Source organism: Furipterus horrens, unplaced genomic scaffold (assembly GCF_987537825.1).
Source record: "Furipterus horrens unplaced genomic scaffold, mFurHor1.1.pri manual_scaffold_3, whole genome shotgun sequence".
Classification (NCBI taxonomy): domain Eukaryota; kingdom Metazoa; phylum Chordata; class Mammalia; order Chiroptera; family Furipteridae; genus Furipterus; species Furipterus horrens.
Window position 1 is genome coordinate 191536731 of NW_028327173.1, and position 19961 is coordinate 191556691.

The window sequence follows — 19961 nt, forward strand, 5'->3', positions numbered from 1 at the left end:
TAGTTGTGAAGCAGGAAAGCCCCAGGTTTTGATCAGTCTGGACTGAGGCGTTTGTTAGTGACAGGGATGAAGAAGGAAAGAGAGGTGATGCAGCTGAATGGTGTGAGTTCCAAAGGAGGTGTTCAGTAATAATTGGGAAGAGTAACTGTCTAGAGGAACTTGGAGAGGTGAGGTAGGAACTTTATCTTGGGACCCTGGTCTGTGCGTGGGATTTTAAAGAATGAGAAGCCTCTGTTTGAGAGAATTGCAAGAGAAATGGAGTTCATGAGGGAAAGCCAGGGGAAAGCCAGGCTTTAGGAGAGCCAAGGGGATGGAAGCAGTGCGCTGTGAATAGAGAACATCTGATCTGCTTAGGAACCATAAGACTGGTCAGAAAGCCTCATTGAAGTAATTGGCTAGGCTAGATTTCTTCTCATTATGTAGCACGTCAGTCATTATTGAGAGGGAGCAGAATGATAGTAAAATATTCTTTTAATAATGATACTTTACAGGAAGAGAGTACTAGCTGATGCTGAATGTCATTGGTGATGGACTGAAACATTTCTGGTCACATGCCTTTACCCAGCGTCACAGGGAATTATGCCACCGTGTTTAGCTGATTGCTTTTATATTCCATGTTAATCCCTCCATTGGCTTTTTGGTATAGCTTTTGATACTATTTTTTTAGTGGTTTCTGTAGGAATTGGAATGGGTATTTTTATCACTGGCTGCATAGTGTTAATATTGTAACTTCACATGAAATGTGAGATCTTGCAGCAGTGTGGGTCCCATTTGTCTCCCTCATCCTTTGTGCCAGTGATGTCATATATGTTATAAGCCCCATAGCACCATTTGTTATTTCACTTTAAACAGTTGTCATTTAGAGAAATTAAGAGAGAAAAAAGAGATGTCTTTTATATTCGCTCACATGTCTACCATTTCTCTCTTGCTCCTCATTTTGTCCTGTAGACCCAAGTTTCCACCTGGTGTCATTTCTCTTTAGCCCAAATCACTTTTTGTAGCATTTCTTGTAGTACAGTTTTGCCAAGAACAACTTCTCTTTTTCTTCATCTGAAACTTTATTTCATCCTCATTTTTGAAGGATATTTTCTATTGATAAAGAATTCTGGATTAAGACGTTTTTTATTTCAGCACTTTCGAGGTTGTCTTTCCTTTGTTCTTTGGTCTTTATGGGGTTTAATGACTGTTCTCCTGTATATAAATCTTTTCTCCCTTTTGCTGCTTTAAAAATTTCCTTTTTACCTTTTTTTTGTTTTTCACAATTTGACTATGATGTGCCTACTGTGATTATCTTTGTATTGGTTTGCTTGGGATTAGATAAAGTTCTTAGATTAGTAAGTCAGTATTTTTCACCACATTGGGGAAATTTGAGACACTATTTCTTCACATATCTTTTCTGCTCAGTTTTCTCTCTCCTTGTTCATGGGACTCCAATTGCATACATGTTAAACTGCTTGATATTGTCCCATAGGCTTGTCTTACATTTTTTGTTCCTGAAGCCTTGTTAATTTTTTCCTATTATCATTTTGTTCTTCAAATTGGATAGTTTCTGTTGAGCTGTCTTTAAGTTCACTGATTTTTTTTTTTCTGGTGTCTTCAAACTGAATTTTTTATTTCAGGTATGGAATTAAAAATTTTTAATTTCCATTTGTTTTTATCTCATTTGTTTTTTTTCTTCTTTATGTATTTTCTGTTTCTGTTAGATGCCCCATTTAATTCACTATGGCCATATATTCTTTTAAATCCTTGAACATATTTACAGTAGTTCCTTTAAAATCCTTGTCTTTTAATTCTAATATCTGCGTCATCTTAGAGTCAGTTTTTTGTTTGTTTGTTTGTTTTTTGTTTTGTTTTGACTATGGGTCACAGTCTCATGTTTTTTCACAGCTCTAATATGGTTTTTGGGTTTTCTTTTGTACAGACAACATTGTGGATAATACATTGTATAAAGTCTGGATTATGTTTCCGCCTTTGAAAAGTGTTGAATTTTTAAAAATTTAATCTTCATTGTATTTCTTCTCATTACTGTTTATACCCCCCTCCCCCCTGCAATCACCACTGTTGTCCGTGTCCGTGAGTCCTTATTCCTTTTTGCTCAGTCCCTCCATCCCCTAACCACCCCCTCCCCCACAAGCTGTCATCTGCCCTCCATCTGTGAGTCTGTCTCTGTTTTCCTTATTAGTTCAGTTTGTTCATTAGATTCCACATACGAGTGAAATCATATGGTATTTGTCTTTCTCTGACTGGCTTATTTCACTTAGCATAATGTTCTCCATGTCCATCCGTACTATTGCAAAGAGTAAAATTTCCTTCTTTTTTATGGCTGAGTAGCATTCCACTGGATAAATGTCCAATAATTGTTTTATCCACTCATCTACTGATGGACACTTGGGCTGCTTTCATATTTTAGTGATTGTAAATAATGCTGCAATGAACATAGGGATGTTTATGTTCTTCTAAATGAGTGTTTTGTGTTCCTTCGGATATAGTTCCAGAAGTGGGATCGCTGGGCTAAAAGGCAGATCCATTTTTAAGTTTTTGAGGTATGCAGTTTAATTACTTGTAGATTACATTGAATTCATGAACAATTGCGTTTAGGTTTTGTTAGGTCAGGTCTGTTTTGGTTTTGCCCTTAGTCCCAGAGCAAACCCTACAGCCCCAGGTGTGGGACTTCTGAGGTGTGGCTCTTCTGGAATTTCAGTGGAAAACCCAAGGTGTGTACCAAGCGTCCCTAACTCGGTGAACTCCAACTCCAGTCACTGTTCCCCTTGCAGGGAGCAGCAGCTGAAATCTCATCTCTACTTACTTTGTTTTTTTTCTTGCCCTTCAGTAGTTGCTTTTCACTGGGTTTCTTGGAGTCTCCTCCATGTGTGTGCAGTTCAGGTATTAACTAAAGGATTCTAGGGGAGTTTACATGCAGATTTGGAGCTCCCTCCTTTCTCGGGTTTCTCCCTCTCTATTTTTGTGACTCTGGCATCCCCCAAATTTGTCCTCAAACCAATAAAGCTGTAGCTTTCTGCTTGAATTCTAGCTGCTCAATTGCTGCCCAGACTGGAGATTGCACTCAAGAAGAAAATCCATTTAAGCATGAATTTTTACCCAGCGTAATTCTTTTCTTTCAAGGATCAAATTCCTTCCTGTTTCTGCCTGCTTTTGTTTGCCCTCCGGTACCTTCAAATAGTTATTTTATCTATTTTGTTCAGAGTTTATAATTGTTATTTGTGTGGAGGTTAGTTGAATGCAAACTGCTCCACCATTGCTGGATCCAGAACATGCCCATTGCTTTTGGATCATTTCAGAACACACTGTGGTTTTTCTTTTTTCTCCAAGTGGCATTGTAGAAACAGATTGTGTCAGTTTTCTCTTGGGATAACGGACAGAGGCATTCAGGTACAGTATTTATTGAGAGAGAAGCTGTTCTGATATCAGCAGTGCACTTGGAAGTAATGCTCAGAAGCGTGGGTATGTAAGAGGCCCAGGGACCTGGGATACAGTCACCAGGATTAAGTGCTTATCCATGAGTTACTGTGCTGAGCACTCAGAAAAGTTAACCCAGAAAGGCCCCTAGGGTTGGAGAGGGTGGCAGTGTCCTTTGTAAGGGCAGGAACTCTCCCTGTAGAGCATCAACTTAGTAGAAAATTTACAGGCTGGGTGACTATAACCACGTCATGCCTTTTGCGTCTGACCATTGTCACCTAGGAGCAGTAGAGTGGCCTTCAAGCCTTTCTTATTTGGGAAAGGGTAAGAAGAGAGTCTGAGAAATCAACCTTGGCCTTGAACTGATAAGCCAAAAAAAGAGCATAGCATGTTTTAACACTGATCTATGATGAAGTTTTTACCAAAATGAGAAAGCCAAGAACAATGTAGTAAGTTTTTCATTAAATTTATTCAATTTAAAGGATCAATTCTATTTTTTTTTTTTTTTTACTTCTGATTGTTTTATAACCACAACACATGAGAACAGAGGATACCCTGTACAAAGCAACACAATAAAGGTTCAAGATCAAGGTGTTCCCTTAGGCAAGGCTGAAGACTTCAGTCTCTGACGTTTGGAATGTAGGCTGCAGCCCTTGCTTTGGATGGGTCACTGGGTGTGTGACACAGTCCATGCTGAACAGAAGGACAGCCACTTGCCACAGGCAGAAGTAGATGAAGTATTTGGTGCATATTCACGTAACTACCGAAGTTTCTCCCCACAACGCAGTGCCAGGTGGGGTTGTACTTCTCATCGAACCCCTTCCTAATGAGGGCCACAGTGTCCTTCTCTGTGTTATATTTCTCCAGCGCCCGAGTAGCACATTCTGCCAAATCCTGTTGCATCTCCTCCAACATGCGGCATTTTTGATCACTGCCTTTCGGTCGCACATGGTTCCAGTGGAAGAGGGGGCTGGCTGACTGCAACAGTGTCCTAGAGGAGAGGCTGGCGAGTCTCAGACCCCGGGGGAGATGCCCGCGCTACCTAAGGGTCCTTCTTTATCCTGGTTTATGTCCTTCCTAATTAGGTTGGATTGAGAAAGTCCCTTCTTCAATGAAATGATGATGAAAGGAGATGATGGTTAAAAATAAAACATTCTCAATGAAATTAAAAACAGTTAACTCTGTACTGCCAACCACATCTGACCCCCATGAACAAAATATGGGAAACAGTTTTAGAAGTTAAAAACAATTTGTGGCTTACTGACGTCACTTGAAATATTGTCAGCAGAGGAGAGTGAAGTGTGTGCTAATTTGCCAGCCATGATCCCGCTCTGTGCTTAGAGTGTCTTCTCCTCTTGCTTCTACAACAGAGGCAGCATAAAGAAGGACTGCCGCCCTGGCCGGTGTGGCTCAGTTGGTTGGAGCGTCGTCTCATAACCAAAAGGTTGCGGGTTTGATTCCTGGTCAGGGCACATACCCACGTTGTGGGTTCGATCCCCAGTCAGGGCATGTGCAAAGAAGGCAACCAATCAATGCTTCTCTCTCACATTGACTTTTCTCTCTCTCCCTTCCTCTCTCCCTAAAAGCAATGAACAAATATGTCCTTGGGTGAGGATAAAAAACAAGAAAAAAGCAGGAGTGCAGTGAGAGACCTGTGACATCTGTGGTCTCACCACAGTGAACAGAGTGGTGAACAGAGTTGGGCCTCCCTCTCTAGGTCTCGTAGGATGGGGGCTGCCAGCGCATGGCTGAACACACTTTCGAGCTTCCTGCACTTGTGTTCCATCATCACTCCTACGGAGTCTTGTGAGATATTGGATTTCGTAAAGCCTCAAGGTGGCAGCTTGCTCCTCTGCTCTCCACTTGCTCCAAGTTGTCCCCTTCTGGGTTTGGTTGAGGTAGCAAGTCTAGACTGTGCTTATTCAAAGTCACAGGTGCCAGAAGGGCTTGCTTCTTGGAGTGCTAGGAGTTTACACTCTCAACACCGTGCCTACTTCTGGCTACGCGCATGCCAGGTGGGTTTTAACAAACTGAAAGGAGCTATGAGAATGACAAAAACATACAGGTTTTGATTAATGATGGAAGTTGAAAGGAGTGTTTATTTTGGCTGAACTGCAAAATGTGGGGGGAAACAGGGCATTTCTTTATAAGTGTCTGGGAGTTATAAACCCAAGAGAGGAGAGAGCTGATTCAGGATGACCCAATAGGATGTGATTGAGATGAAGAGGTTGCCATCCATGGGAGGAAAATCCAAGATGAATTTTAAGGATGATTTTTGGGGTAGAAATCTGTTCTCTTTGGAACAGCCTCTTCAACAAACTGCTGGCAGCCCTCTGCCATGAGTCATTTGAAGTGGGCAGTTTGACTGTGGATTTGAGATACGGGCTATGGGTCTTTTTATTACAGGGTCTGGGGGACTGTTTGGGGAGTGTGACATCACCAGTGTAACTGTCAGACACTGTGGTCGTCCTGAGCATCACATGGATCTCTCAGTGAGCAGTAGAACTGCAGTTTCCCCTTCTTGGCTCAGGCCACCTGAAAGCGTTTCTCCTCAGGGAAGCAGGAATAGGTAAGAGGCGGATCCCTGGAATGAAACTTGTGCAAGGCAGTCCCAGGGAAAAGGCCCTGCCATGCCTTCTAACAAAAACTCCCCATTGTCTCAACCCTCAGTATTAAGGATGCTTTTCCTCCAAAGCCTTCATTTTATTACTATTATTATTTCTGCTGCATGTTATAGAAGCCACTGTCATCATCATTTATTAAATGTTGGCTGTATGCAAGAGATTGTCTCCAGTGTTCACAACAGATCTATAAGGAACTCGTGACCATTCTCCTTTTCCATAGGAGGAAAAGAAGGCATAGTGAAGATGTGACTAGCTCAATGCTACACAGCTAGAAAGTGACAATTCCAATCCAGGACTGTCCCTCCTTTCCCCCTACCTTGACCTCTATTCCCCTCCCCCCGACCCCTGCCTTTAAAACCACAGCCTTCCTCTTTTACTTCTTTCTGGCAAACTCACTTCTCCCTTCCCAATTTAGTCACTTATTCTTTAAAGTTACTGTACTGTTGGTATCAGGAGAATATCCTGTGACATGCAGTAACGTCACAGCTACTTCCCGAGTACAAAGATATATGCTGAATTCAGCCTAACAGCTTGGCACAGTGCTCAGGCTGTTACAGTTTATTTTGGGCATCACTGTTTCATCCACACTTTACTCTCAATCCCTCTCTCTGCTTGCCTGACTAAAGAGAGAAGGATTAGACCAAGCTACTTTCTGGTCTCCTATCTTACTGAACGTATCATCAGTAGACACAGTTATCAACATTTTGCCATATTTACTTAAGTGATAATTTATAAAAGATTTTTAAAATGCCTTTGTATTTTATACATAATTTTTTTGCTGAATTATTTCAGAGCAAATGTTATGACATGTCATTTAAATGCTTCAGCATACTCATATATCTCTAAAAAATAGGAACGTTTTCCTAGAAATCTGTTTCCACACCTGATAGTATTCACAATTCCTTAATATCATCCATTACCCAGTCTGTAATTCATTTTCCCTGGTTTCCAAAATGCCTTTTATAGCTATTTTTTTTCAAACCAGGATCCAATCGAGAACCACTTCATTAAGTTTTCTTGTCTCTCTTACTTTAGAATAGTCCCCTACCCCACACCCACACACCTTTTTAACGGTATATTGACTTTTTGAAGCATTTGGGCCAGTTCCATAGAGTTTCCCTCATGCTGGACTTGTGTAATTTCTTCTTCCTCATCTCATTGATCTTATTTCCAGTAAGCCGGACATCAGATTGGAAGACTTGCTACGATTTCCCATTGAATGTTGGATGCAGGAGTTCTTCCTGGGTGGCACTGGGTGCTTCAAGTGGCAGCACATCAGGTCGCACTGTCCCTGCTGCTCAGTGTGATCACTGAGTCAGGGTGGGACCAGAGATCTCTGCTGAGGAATGTTTTCTCCTTTGCAACTGGCACATAATGTATGGCGCGATGTTGTTTGGCACCGTGAGACTGTCCAGTTCCCCATCAATCAGACTTTCTACCTAATGGCTTTAGCATCTATTGACCATCGGGTTTCTTTCTTACACTTGAAATAAATAGATTTTTCATTTTGATATGTCCATTCCAGCTTGAAAGAGCTATGTTTATTCACAGGGATTCTTAGATGGTCCATTACCTCCCATGACCTTAAATCCGTGAGGGGAAACTCAGGTCTATAATGAATTAGTTGTCAGACCCAGGGTAGAGACAGGAAGAAGCAAATGGCAAAGACGGAACTGTGCATGGCTGACAGATTTGAGGAATACATGTCAGTCCCTGCATGTGGGACATAATAAGTGTTAGTCTCCTCTCTTACCAAGCCTTAAGGACAGCTTTCCTGGATCTTCTTTCAGGCTGCTGGAGAAAGGAAGGGAAGTTTGTTTTTAGCCAGTAATCAAGGTTTAAACATAGAAGCCGTTCTGCTCCTAGGAGCTGGAGGATCGGTAGGTATGAAGTTTGCAGTGGATCTTGCTTAGCCAAATGTCTTTTGTGCTGGAAATTTATGCATTTGTTTGGACCGGTTTTTTGAAACAGGTCGCGGTTCGGGTTTGGGACTGATTCATCTTGTGGGGTCTCTCTAGGACTTGTGAGAGTGTGTGAGAAGTTTCTAAACTCAAAAGGCTCCTTTTTTGGCACTGTAGCATCTTTTCTATTTTGGCATCTTAAGAATCTGGGGGAACCATATAAAGATCAGAAACAAGTCTGGCCCTAAAGGCTCCCTCTGACTTGGTCATTCCAGTCAGTTGAATCCTGGCCCATTCGGATGAGACCATATAAAGCGGCCGTTTCCTGAATTTCCTGCTCTCTGCCTATCACAGGGTCCTTTTTGTAGAGAGCTGGTATTTCAGGACTGCAACCACCCGTCATGTGCTCCCTACTCTTTACTCACAGTCATTCCTGCCCCCTGCTTATTTTTGGAGAGAGCGCATTTTTGCTTCCCTTCAGGAGCTATGCGGGGTCCTGCCCCCCGCTGCCCGTCAGGCTGCAGACCCGGCCGACTGTTCATTTCCCACACTCAGAGATGTGACTCCAGCTTTCAAGAGAACAGAAGGATGCACTGCCCAGGGCTGCCATCACTGTTCCTGTTTCTGTCCCTCCTGGTGTTACACATTTTAAAACTTTTTTTAAAGTTTGGCTGTAAATCTGCCAAAATTGGACATTGTTTTCCCAGCAGATGTCTTGGGGCTGTGCCTCTGAATTTCACAAGCAGAGCAATTTAAAGAATACACCAGGACTTTTGAATTCAAGGATCAGGCCTTCTCTTCCTTCTGGCTTTTAAGATCATTTGAGCTCTGCTCTCTCTCACCCATCCAGGCTTTTTCTTCTTTCTTCTTCCCTAACACAGGACAGCAAAGTTGTAACTCAAACTGACTGGTAATGTCTTCCCAAGTGCTTGGTCAGGGAGGATTCTGCAGTTGGTGAGCTCCATGAGAAATTGCCTGCCTAAAGATGAAGTTTCTAGTTTCAAGGATGAAGCAAGAGTAAATTCCCTTTCTTTTAAATTCCCAAGCCATAACCCTAACCCTGCCCCAGGTGCAAAGATCTGTAACTAAAGGGTTACAACTTCTCACCACTGCAGGTGGGCACAGGGGCTGTGACATTTGCATCCAACCTCCCCCCGCCCCCCAGGTGTCCTGGCATCTGATCCTTTACCAGTTGGGGAGGGAGAGGTACAGCAGTTCTGGCAGCTGGTCATAGAAAGGGCAGCTTGGCCTAGGAGGGTGTCTTCTGTTTCAGATCACCATGGGGAAAGACCTGCGGGGCTCTTTTTGAAACAGGGCTAACTCGGTGTATAGATTTCATCATAGCTCTGAGGGAAAGCAGCCATGCACTCAGGGGCGGAACTGTCCACGCAAAAGAACCCACCGGGCCTTTTAAATTATATTGCTAAAAGCCAGTCATCCGCTTACATTTTAAACAGATCATTTGCACCTAATTTCAAACTACTGCATTATGATCAAGTTGCATCAGCTTCCACTTAGGACCTGCATTGTAAAGCAATTGATGTTGGGAGCTCATGGTACCCCCAGATAGTTTTCCCAGGGACCCCTCCAAAATGATCAGCGAACAGCATTTGCTACAGCTTGAGTGTTGTATGTTGTCTTGCACCTTGTATCTGGTTGCTTCTGGAATACTTTCTTATCTCCACTTATCTCTCCGATCCAGGGCAAACCCCACTTTCCTGTAAAGCTCCTTTGACCTTTCCTTGTCCTCAGCTCTTCCCACGTTGGCACAAGCCTGCTCAGCCTTCAGTTCTGTATGATAAGTTTATTCATGCTGTCAGGGCACTCAGTGATGCCCTGGGAGAAGGTGGCCCAGGAAAACCCACCAAAACTGACAAGAAAACTGCAGAATTCAGTGGAACTACCCGTGGCTGCGGGAGTTCTCCTCGGTTTCACCTTTGGGCCCTCAGTGCAGCCTCTCTGTGGAAGGACTCTCAGTACCTCCATCCCTCAAACCTACCTCCTGCCTCCACTGCGGCCTCTGTAGTTTCCAGTTAAGCCTGGGGTCCAATCATAGGTTTCAGACAGACCTGACGCACCCTGAGTTCTGCCTCACCTCAGCCTCAGTGAACGGCGCTAGCATTTGAGGCCAGGGGTGACATCCTGGCGTGCATAGGACAGTGTCCAGCTCTCCACAAAGGGAAGAAAGTTGAACTCTTGGGGAGAGCCTTTATAACTTGGTCATAGCGGTTAAGTATGTCTCATCCAAAAGAAATTTCTATCCTTGGGCTCAAAGAGTACTTAATCACGAACATATGGATTCCCCATCAGGAAAGAGACTTCTCCTACTGATCGCACAAGGCCTAACTTGTAGACGTTAAGTTCCGCTTGCGCTCCCACCTCCCATCTGCCTCAGCGCGCTCTCCTGAGCTTGGCCGAGGCTCCCACCTGGGAGTCAGAGGGACAGCTAAAATCCTGCCCCATATTGTGCAGAGAAGTTCTTTGTAACCTTTCCTCTCTCGGGTGATCTCAATGAAAAGTAGCCTGCAGTTTTACCACATAATGCCAAATCGTGACGTCTTTGATCTTTAGTGTAAAAAAATAAGATAAAAGCCTTTGCTTTTGGAACTAGTTGTCACATTCTATGGGATGTGGAGGAGTGGCTGTTGTGTGGTGATCTTTCTGTTTTTGTCAATGTAAGAATGTCCAAACCTGTAGAGAATTTTTATAAGAATTTATTTGAGCCAAACTGATGAATATTGCCAGGAGGCAAGGTCCCAGATGTTCCAGAGAAGAACAGGTTTGCAGCCTCTTTTATACATTTAGAGTTAAGGAGGGACAGTAAGGAAGATTACAGGGACTGTGGGAGAAAGCAAGGTACACAACAGTTAAGAAGATTACATGCTCTCTCGAGGGTGGTTAGCCTTTGAATTATCTGGAAAAGAGGATTATTTCTGGCATCTCATGACCTGCCCAGGTGGGAATTAATGATCACTTCACCCTCTGAGGTTACTTTCTGTTAGATTTAGTATAGCACCCCCCTTTTCGTCCACATTATTTTTAAAGGTTTTCTTTCTTTATTTTTAGAGAGAGGGGAAGGGAGGGAGAAAGAGAGGGAGAGAAACATCGATGTGAGAGAGAAACATTGATGGGTTTCCTCTCACACGTGCCCCAACTAGGGACAGAATCCACAACCCAGGCATGTGCCCTGACCAGGAATCGAGCTGGCAACCTTGAACTTTGCGGGATGATGCCCAACCTACTGAGCCACACTGGACAGGCCTTTTGGTCCACAGTTTGAAGCTGCTGTCCTAATTCAGCAGCTGGCACCATTCATAATGGGAAGAATAAGAGAAAATGTGTCTTTGTGTTACCTCTAGCTGGGAAGGATTTCACTCATCCAATATCCATGGCTTCCTGGGATCAGACTTAAAGGAGTCTCCCCCACCCCCCCAACTTTTTAAGTGGTAGCTTAACTTTCAAAATAAAAACAAACAAAACCACTATGTGGCCAAACAAAACATGTGGTTACAAGCTTGAGACCTTTAGATTTAGGAATTCACATGATCACAAGATGGTTCTATTGTTCTATGATTGCAAGATGATTCTATTGTTCGGTGAAGAAATATAGATGTTATCTTCAAAAGTGCATGGATGGTTTAAAGCCAAATTGGTTTAAAAACATCCTCGAGGGCCCTGCTATGGTTCAGTTCAGTTCTCCTTAACAATTTAAGTCTCCCTAACGCAGTGCCTTACTAACCGTAAGAGCTCAACAAGACAAGGTTCTTGGTCTCTGCTGATACACAACTTTGGCTGGTGGTAGTTTTGATTATTCTGTTTCATCTGGTCCTTGCAGTGCCAGCCTCAGTGCTGTCTGAGTAGCCTAACCTCCAAGCTTCAATTCCAGATTCCTGGGACAGAGAATTCAGTTGGTTCCAATTCGGTCAGGCTGGTGTCCCCCCTCCCGCCCCGGTTCAATTAGCTGTGTCTAGGGAAGGAGCCTGGGGGCAGCGATGGCGAGTGTGGAATGTGACAGGAACACCAAAAAGGATGTGTGGACTGGGAAGCGATGGCAGGGATCTCTTGGTACGTATTTGGATTTCTCCCCCTGAGAGAGACACGCAATAGCTTCCTTTTCACGTCTGTATTTCTGTCGTTTCCAGCTGAGACGTACAGAGCATCCAGGTAGCTTTATTACTTGCCTCTAGCACAGAAAAATAAAGTTCGTTTTTCTCTGAAGTACACCTTGTATTCTCAGTCACTCATTTCCAGCAGGCTCCGCCTCACCCCACAGAAAGGCCCAGTGTCTAGAGGGAGCACGTACGTGCTGGGCAGGTGGGGCGCCACTGGAGTGCTGCCGGGGGAGAGGGGGGCACAACAAAAATATCAGAAGCATAAAAGTACCTGGGCATGTTGAGGAAGTGTTCCTTCAACGGTTATGTTAGGCCTTGGGCCACAGATTTAAAGGACGTAGTCGTGACACATTTTAGTCCAGGGATCAGGCGACCGCATTCTTCTTGCAAAATTTGGCCCACTGTTTTGTTTTTTTGGCAAAGTTTTATTGGGACACAGTTATACCCATTTGCTTACTTATTATCTGTGGCTGTTTATTGCCCTGCGGTATCAGAGTAGAGGAGTTGCAACAGAAACTGTTGTTTCAGAAACCGTATGGCCCCTTTTAACGTGGAAAAAGTTTGCCAACCCCTATTTTAGTCCCTTTTTCCCTCAGTGACTCCTGAGACTGAGAACAATGGTTAACGATTTTGTGAAATTCAGAGGGGGCGTGGGGGGTATGTCAGAAAAATATCTAGCCAAATTCTGGGTAATTCAAAATAGGAAATGTTCTTTGCTGTTTCACCCAGCTCAAGTGAGTGGATTGCATGATGTTCCTTTGGGATTTTTAATTGAAATATGCAGGCTGAGAATTCTGCATTTGGGTTTCTGAGTGTATGCATTGCAGGTGACTGCTTCCTGTCCAAATAATCTGACTAGAGTTTTAGCCCATCAGCTTTGTTTGTATCTTTTTAGCAAGCCTCTCTCTTACAGCTTTATTTTATTACTTTCTAAAAATAGTACAAGTTGATTATTTAAAAACTTGGAAAATACTCAATGGTACACAGAAGGAAAATAAAAACTTCTCATGATTCTGTCGCTGGAGTCCCCTTTCCCCTGTGTACTTAGAACTAATTAACACTAGATATTAGGTATTAATAATCTTTTCATAAAGTCAGAAGCCTGTACCTACAGTTTTATGTGTTTTTAAAAGTTCATGTGTATTGAACCTTTTCATATCATTAAGTATTCTTTTTTTAACATAGTTCTTCATTATTGCATAGTATTTTCACCTCTGTAGTCTGTGATTTACTTAACTCCTATTGTTGTCTGTTTTTGTTTTTTCCAATTATGTATTCACTATTCAAAAATGACATTATGTTTCTCTCTGTTTCCTTGGGATTAATTTCTTGGATTAGTATTGCTGGCTCAAAAAGTATGAGCATTTATTTTAAAGATTTTCAGTAGACATTGCCAAATTATATTCCAGATCTTGCCAGTTTATACTCACCAGAAGGGTATGGAAGCATCTGGATTTTTGTAGTAAATTGAAAGGTTACTGTATTTTTTTTTAAAGGCTTTGATAGGTTGAGTATTGGTTTAGGTGACCTTAACCTCCGCCACCGCTTACTTGAATGCACATGTTTAGTGACTGTTATTTTGGCTTCTTTATCTTTGTAGGCTCCGCCTCCCAAACCACCCCGCCGGCAAGGAGGATGGGCGGATGATTCCACGAAGTCTTCAAAGTGAGTGCCTGCAGCTCGTGGGAGGTGAGGGTGGGCAGGGTGGGTGCGGGCATTTTGCTCTTGTGTTGTTCTTTTATTTTTTTTATAACAGCTTTATTGAGATATATTCATATGCCTTATAATTCACCCATTTTAAATGTACAATTCAGTCATTCTTAGTCTACTCACAGAGTTGTGCTGTTACCACCACATTGTTATTGCCCCCCCAAAGAAACCTCGTACCCATTAGCAGTCATTTCCCACATTCCACTCAACCTCCCCAGCCCTGTGCAACCAGCAGTCTACTTTCTGTCTTCATGATTTGTCTGCTCTGGACATTTCATGTAAATGGAATCATACATGATGTGATCTTTGGTGACTGCCTTCTTTCACTTGGCATGTGTTACCAAAGTTCATCCATACCGTAGCACTGAGTTGTTCTTTGTGTGATTTTCTAAACAGATGGAATTGCCTGTTAGTAGCTGCTAGATTACAAAGCATTTTGGTTTTTAATTCCTTGTGCTAAGTTTTAGATGAAAAGTAAACCAAAAAAGTATTTACTACAGCAGTGGGCGGGCCAGCTATCCAGTTGAACAACTTAAGATATACTCGGGAAGGGGATTTCTTTCTCTCGAGGAGTCCACATTACTCTTGGTCAGAGTTTCCTTCATCCGTCGTTGCCTTCATAATAGCACTATCAAAATCATTTTTTCCAGTTCTTTCCCCCTTCCCCTTGCCTTCCTCTCCACACCTCTGAAAACACACCAACCCACATTTTTCCCCAAATCATTTGAAAACAAGTTGCAGTGTGCATGACATTTTGCCTCTGGAGACTTCAACATGCATCTCCACAGAGAAGGACATCCTCCACATAATCGCAGTGTCATTACCACATCCTTGAAACTTCATTATGACATAAGATCTAGTTTCAGCTTACCCCGTTGTCCCAAAAAGGTCTTATAATAGCTTCAGGATCCAATCAGCGTTCATACATTGCATCTGGTAGTTGCGTCTCTTTAGTCTCTTGTAGAATAACTCCAACCCCACCACCTCCACCCAAAACATTGACTCTTTTGAAGAATCTAGGCCAGTTTACTTGTTAAATATCTAACATTCTTCATTTTTCTGGTTAATTCTTTATGATTAGATTCAAGTTAATGGTTTTTTGGCAAGAACAGGTGATAACGTGTACTTTAATTGTATCAAATGGTAATAGATACACTCAGAGATGTCTTGTTATCATCCTTACCCCCTCCGCCTCATTCCCATCCATGCCCTATGGGTAACTTCTTTATTCACTTCTGGTTTGTCCTTTCTCTACTACTTTTTATAAAAAATAAGCATGCATATATAAATTTAAAATTTTATCCTTCTTTGTTTCCATGTGTTTAGATTCAGCAAACGGTGGCTCACAGGCCAGGTGCCTGTTTTTCTAGATCATTTTTTTGGAATAAAACCACACCCTAAATCTGACTTTTAAAATTTAGATTTCTGACCATGTGGAATTACTTTCAGGGTATGGTAAGAGGTATGGGTCTAGTTTTATCTTTTTCTAAATGACCATCGTCCTAATACCATTTATTTAAAAGTCTGCCTTTCCCAGTGAATTTAGGAACCACCTTTACCACATTCTACGTTTGTTTATGTACCCAAGTCTCCTTTGCATTTGTTACTCTGGTCCATTCATCTTTCCATTCATGTGTCATTAAGTACCACACTGTTTCCTTTACTCAACATAACACTACTTTTAAATTTATTTATTTATTTATTTACTTATATTGATTTAGAGAGAGAGAGAGAGAGAAACATTGGTTTGCTGTTCCACTTATTTATGCATTCATTGGATGATTCTTGTATATACCCTGACCAGGGCTCAAACCCACAGCCTTGCCATATCAGGATGATGCTCTAACCAAGTGAACTACCTGGCCCAGGACCAATATAGCACTACTTTTTAGTATTAACCAAGAACAAGAAAGTGACTTTGAAATGTACTACTACTAGTGAGAGTCTTAAAGAGTAGCTCCAGTTTTCTAAGTAATTAGAGGATTTTAGTGCTTTTAATATCTGAAATTTATTTTGAAATATGAAAAGAGACAAACCCTTTATCTGCTTTTTAGAGAACTAAAGAGAATCTCAAGTGTTTATTCCTCAATGAATATATTAAAGATTTTTCCAGATGAAATCAGTTTCCTCTTGGAGAGAGATGTTTTTCCGTTTCATATGTTATTTTTCAAGGGATTTACTTGCTTGGCTCCTCAGTCTGTGGCCTAGTCCTGACCCCTCTAAATGTTGGCATGCCCAGGGCTCATCCTCTCTTCTCTGTTAACACTCATTCTTGGCGTGATCTCAACTCAGTCTCAGGAGTTTAACTATCACTTACACACTGATGACTCCAAAATTTATATCTCCAGCCCGGTCCTGCTTGTGAACATCCAGCCATCCACGTGACATTTCCACTTGAATACGCACTCAAACCTAACATGTCCAAATCGGTCCTCTTAATTTCCACCCCTTCCACTCCATCCCCGAATCTGTGCCTCACAAAGTCTTCCCCAGATCTCTGTAAATGGCAACCCATCTTCCCTATTACTCAGACCATAAGCTAGGGAATCATCCTGGAATCCTCTCTTTAGCTTCACTCCTGTTCCGTCTGTCAGGAAACTGTGCTAAGTCTGTGGTTGAAATACATCTGTTGTCTGCACTGCCAGTGCCCGGCTGCAGCCACCACCATTTCGACCATTGACTTGAGTGAGAACCTCCTGTCACCTGTTCAGCCTTGTGTCCCCCTCAGTCTTATGTCCATGGAGCAGGGTGACCTTTTTAAAACACAGGTGACCATTTGAGTTGTCCGCTCAGAGCCCTCCATTGTCATTCTCCTGCCAATTAAACTAAACCCCAAAGTCCTCACCTAGGCTCACAAGGCTCCCTCTGACCTCAGTTTAGGTAAAGGAGCACCCCTCGTCACTCCACACTGTCCATCTCCTGCTTCATGGATCACCACCTGACGTATGTGCACACCTATATGTGTGTATGTACACATACCCAGATTGTCTTTTTCTCTCCACTGTACTGTAAGCTCCATGAGAAGCGACCAGTCTTATTTCCATACTTCCAGTACTTCTAGCAGTGCCAGTCCATAATAAGCACTCAATGACTATCTATTGAACAAGTGAATGGTCAGATCAGTACTTTTGATTGATTGCTTTGCTTTCAGCGGGAAGTAAAGCTCTGAAAGGCTGGCAGGCCTGTTAGGAAGGTAACACTTTTCATGCAGGATGGCAGAAGCCTGTACTAGGGCAGTGGTGTGAGCATGAACAGGAGAGGAGGTTGGGAGACATTTTGGAGATAGAGTTAAGAGGAGTGTCATTGGTTGAATGCAGGACAGAGGGAGGAGCTGAAGGTCACCACAAGGTGCCTCGTTTTGATGACTGGTCTGGTAGTGGTGCCATCAGATTGGGAATGCAGGAGGAGAGACCTGATTTGGGGGCTGGTGGGTGTCTAGTAGATAGTTTCCAGTTTGCGAGTCTAGAAGAGAGGTCAAAAAGGAGGTGCAATTGTGTCATCGACACAAATAGAAGAAGATGAGGTCAGAGCCTTGTATTTGGCTGTTTGGAGGTTGCTTAGGCCATTTAAGAAAGTGGTTCCAGTGATTTGTACTGGGGCAGGAGCCAGATTACAGTGAGCTGAAGAGGAAGTGGGAAGTGAGGCAATGGGATTAGTAACATAAGCCTCTGCTCTGAGAAACAAGGGAAAGAGACAGTAGTTGGAAGGGGAAGTCTGTGATGTGAATCCTGTGTGTAGTACCTGGGGAATGGGTGAGTGCAGATGAAACAGGGCAGACTTGAAGGAGTGGGATCCTGGAGAAGGAGTAGGGTTAAGACCTGCCAAGAGAGACTAATTAACCTTGGACAGGAGGAGGTGGGGATATTTTTCCTCAAGGGAGAAAGCTTAGAAAGGCTGGGTTAGTTATCAGAGGAGTAGGGAATCGGGAGAATTTCATTTTGGATTGGCCTCTTCTTTTTTTTTTCTTTTTCAAAGTAGGAAGGCAAGTTGACTGCTGAGCTTGTTGGAGCAAAGGAGAGTTGGCATCTGAAGGCAAATAGAACAGATTTGAAATAGAAAGAGGAAAGGGGGCCCCTAGGGGTAAGAGAGGCGACGGTTGGGCTCCCCTGATGATCTGCCCCATGAAGACCGAAAAACGTGAGCTCCTGGTTTTTGCAGGGCAGGTGCTCCAGGGAGTCCAGAGTGTAAATGTGCTTCCTGCCCTGCAAGAGCTAGGATTCCAGCTGGGGGGATTGGGCATTTTCATTCACAAATATCGGAAAGGCAGGGGGAGCACAATGGAATGGCTAACAGTGGCTATGTGACCTCAGATGAGAGTAATCAGTGGTTAGAGAGTCCCTTCCCGAAATGATGGGGATCAAGCTGGGTGAATTCTGATGGCAAAGGAGGATTGTGAGGAGAGTAGCCTTATTGTCTGTCAGTCTGGTTAGAGCAGAGGATTCACACTGAGAAATAGTGTACTCACCTTAAATTCGTATGGGGTGATAATAATGGCACTGTGCAAGGCATCTGTCCCAGTCAGCTTGGGCTGCTACAGCGGATGCCATAGACTGGGTGGTTAAACCACAAGCATTTATTTCTCACAGTTCTGGAGGCTGGAAGGCGAGATCAGGGTGCCATCGTGCTCAGGGACTTGATGAGGGCGCTCTTCCTGGTTATGTCCTCACATCGCTTTCTTCGGTGTGTGCACACACGCACAGGGAGAGCGATCTTGTGTGTCTTCCTTGTTTTATAAGGACACTAGTTCCATCACCGAGGCTCCACCCTCATGACCTATCTAACCCCAAGTAGTTTCCAAAGGCTCCACCTCCAAACACCATCACATTGGGGATTAGGGTTTTAACATGGGAACTTAGGGGGAGCACAAACATTCAGTTCATAGCTGCACCTTATATGTGCATTACACCAACTCTGTTGGGTGGGTTCCATCCTATAAGGTAGGTATCCTCTTACAAGGGAAGTAGGAGAGTGAAGCCGTGTTTATGTTGTCATCAGGAGGAAGTAGAAGGACTGTTCACAGATCTGACTGAGGCCCTCACAGCCACAGGATGTGAGTTTCTGGGTTACCTTTGTTTTATTTGCGTGACACTGCTCAAGAAAAAGAGCAGAGCATGTGTCAGCTACTGCAATGGCTAGAGATGTGGGATGCTGGAACTCACCCCGGAGCCACAGGAACAGGCTGTATTCAAGAACTGGCTTGTGCCCTGGCTGGTGTGGCTCAGTGGATTGAGTGCTGGCCTGCAGACTGAGTTTGCCAGTTCGATTCCCAGTCAGGGCACATGCCTGGATTGTGGGCCAGGTCCCTAGTTGGGGGCGTGAGAGAGGCAACTGATCGCTGTTTCTCTCACACATCATGTTTCTCTCCCTCTCTTTCTCCCTCCTTTCCCCCTCTCTCTAAAAGTAAATAAATAAAATCTTAAAAAAAAAAGAAAAGAATTGCCTTGTCCGTCTCGCTCTCCTCGCATACATCTCTGTTGGACTTGGGAGCCCTACCTGTCCTTTCTTCTGGCACCAAAGTCATTGTGGTGCCAAAGATCCCATCTTGGAGCCAGGCTTTCCTTGGCTCCGAAGTTGCCGGAAGTGGGGTACTGACTTGACCATGGGGAATGGAGCTAAAAGAGAGGCAACCAGACTCGGTAAAGAGAGGAAGGAAAGGAAGTCTGATTAAGTTTTGTCTCAAAGTGTCTGTTTTTTGGGTTTGTCCCTGCATTGATCTGCAAGGGAATGAGGCAAGTAATGGTCCCTCAGGGACTTTCAGGACTTTGCTCTCAATGTCAGCCGTCATTTTCAATCACACTCTCCCTCCCAGCCATTAATTTTGGCCCGGGATCATGGGGACTTGTCCATCTATCACTCCTAATTGACACTAAATGATCTGTCAGTTTATTGATGAACGGCAGGAGTGGAATTGTCACAATATATTTTACTTTCTAACAACTCCTCCTGACAATTTTACCTTGTCCATCTCACTCTCCTCACATAAATCTCCATTGGCCGCTCGTTCCTTCTCACGGGCTGTTCTGGCGCCAGCCGCTTCCACACCACCTGCACGCGTCAAGGACATCAAGATGGCGGTGGCATAGCCCTGTGCTGGCCCTGTAGTCGCCCCCTTCCCTCCTCCTTCTCTCCCTCTTGCTTTTTTTTTAATGGCCTTGATGTTCCAAGAATACTAAAGGGCTTCTGTCCTCTCCCTCTGT

General features: G+C 43.5%; 1 protein-coding gene and 1 pseudogene across 3 annotated transcripts in view; one reads left to right on the plus strand and one right to left on the minus strand.

The window, feature by feature from the left end:
* Positions 1 to 19961, plus strand: part of IFT43 (intraflagellar transport 43) — a 78755-nt gene that overhangs the window by 14997 nt on the left and 43797 nt on the right. For all 3 annotated transcript variants that reach the window (XM_090271210.1, XM_090271211.1, XM_090271213.1), the window contains exon 3: positions 13655 to 13719. In XM_090271210.1, coding sequence (XP_090127336.1) covers positions 13655 to 13719 — 65 coding nt within the window. The remainder of the gene's footprint in view (positions 1 to 13654; positions 13720 to 19961) is intronic.
* LOC150017078 (dynein light chain 1, cytoplasmic pseudogene) lies at positions 4017 to 4367 on the minus strand (annotated as a pseudogene).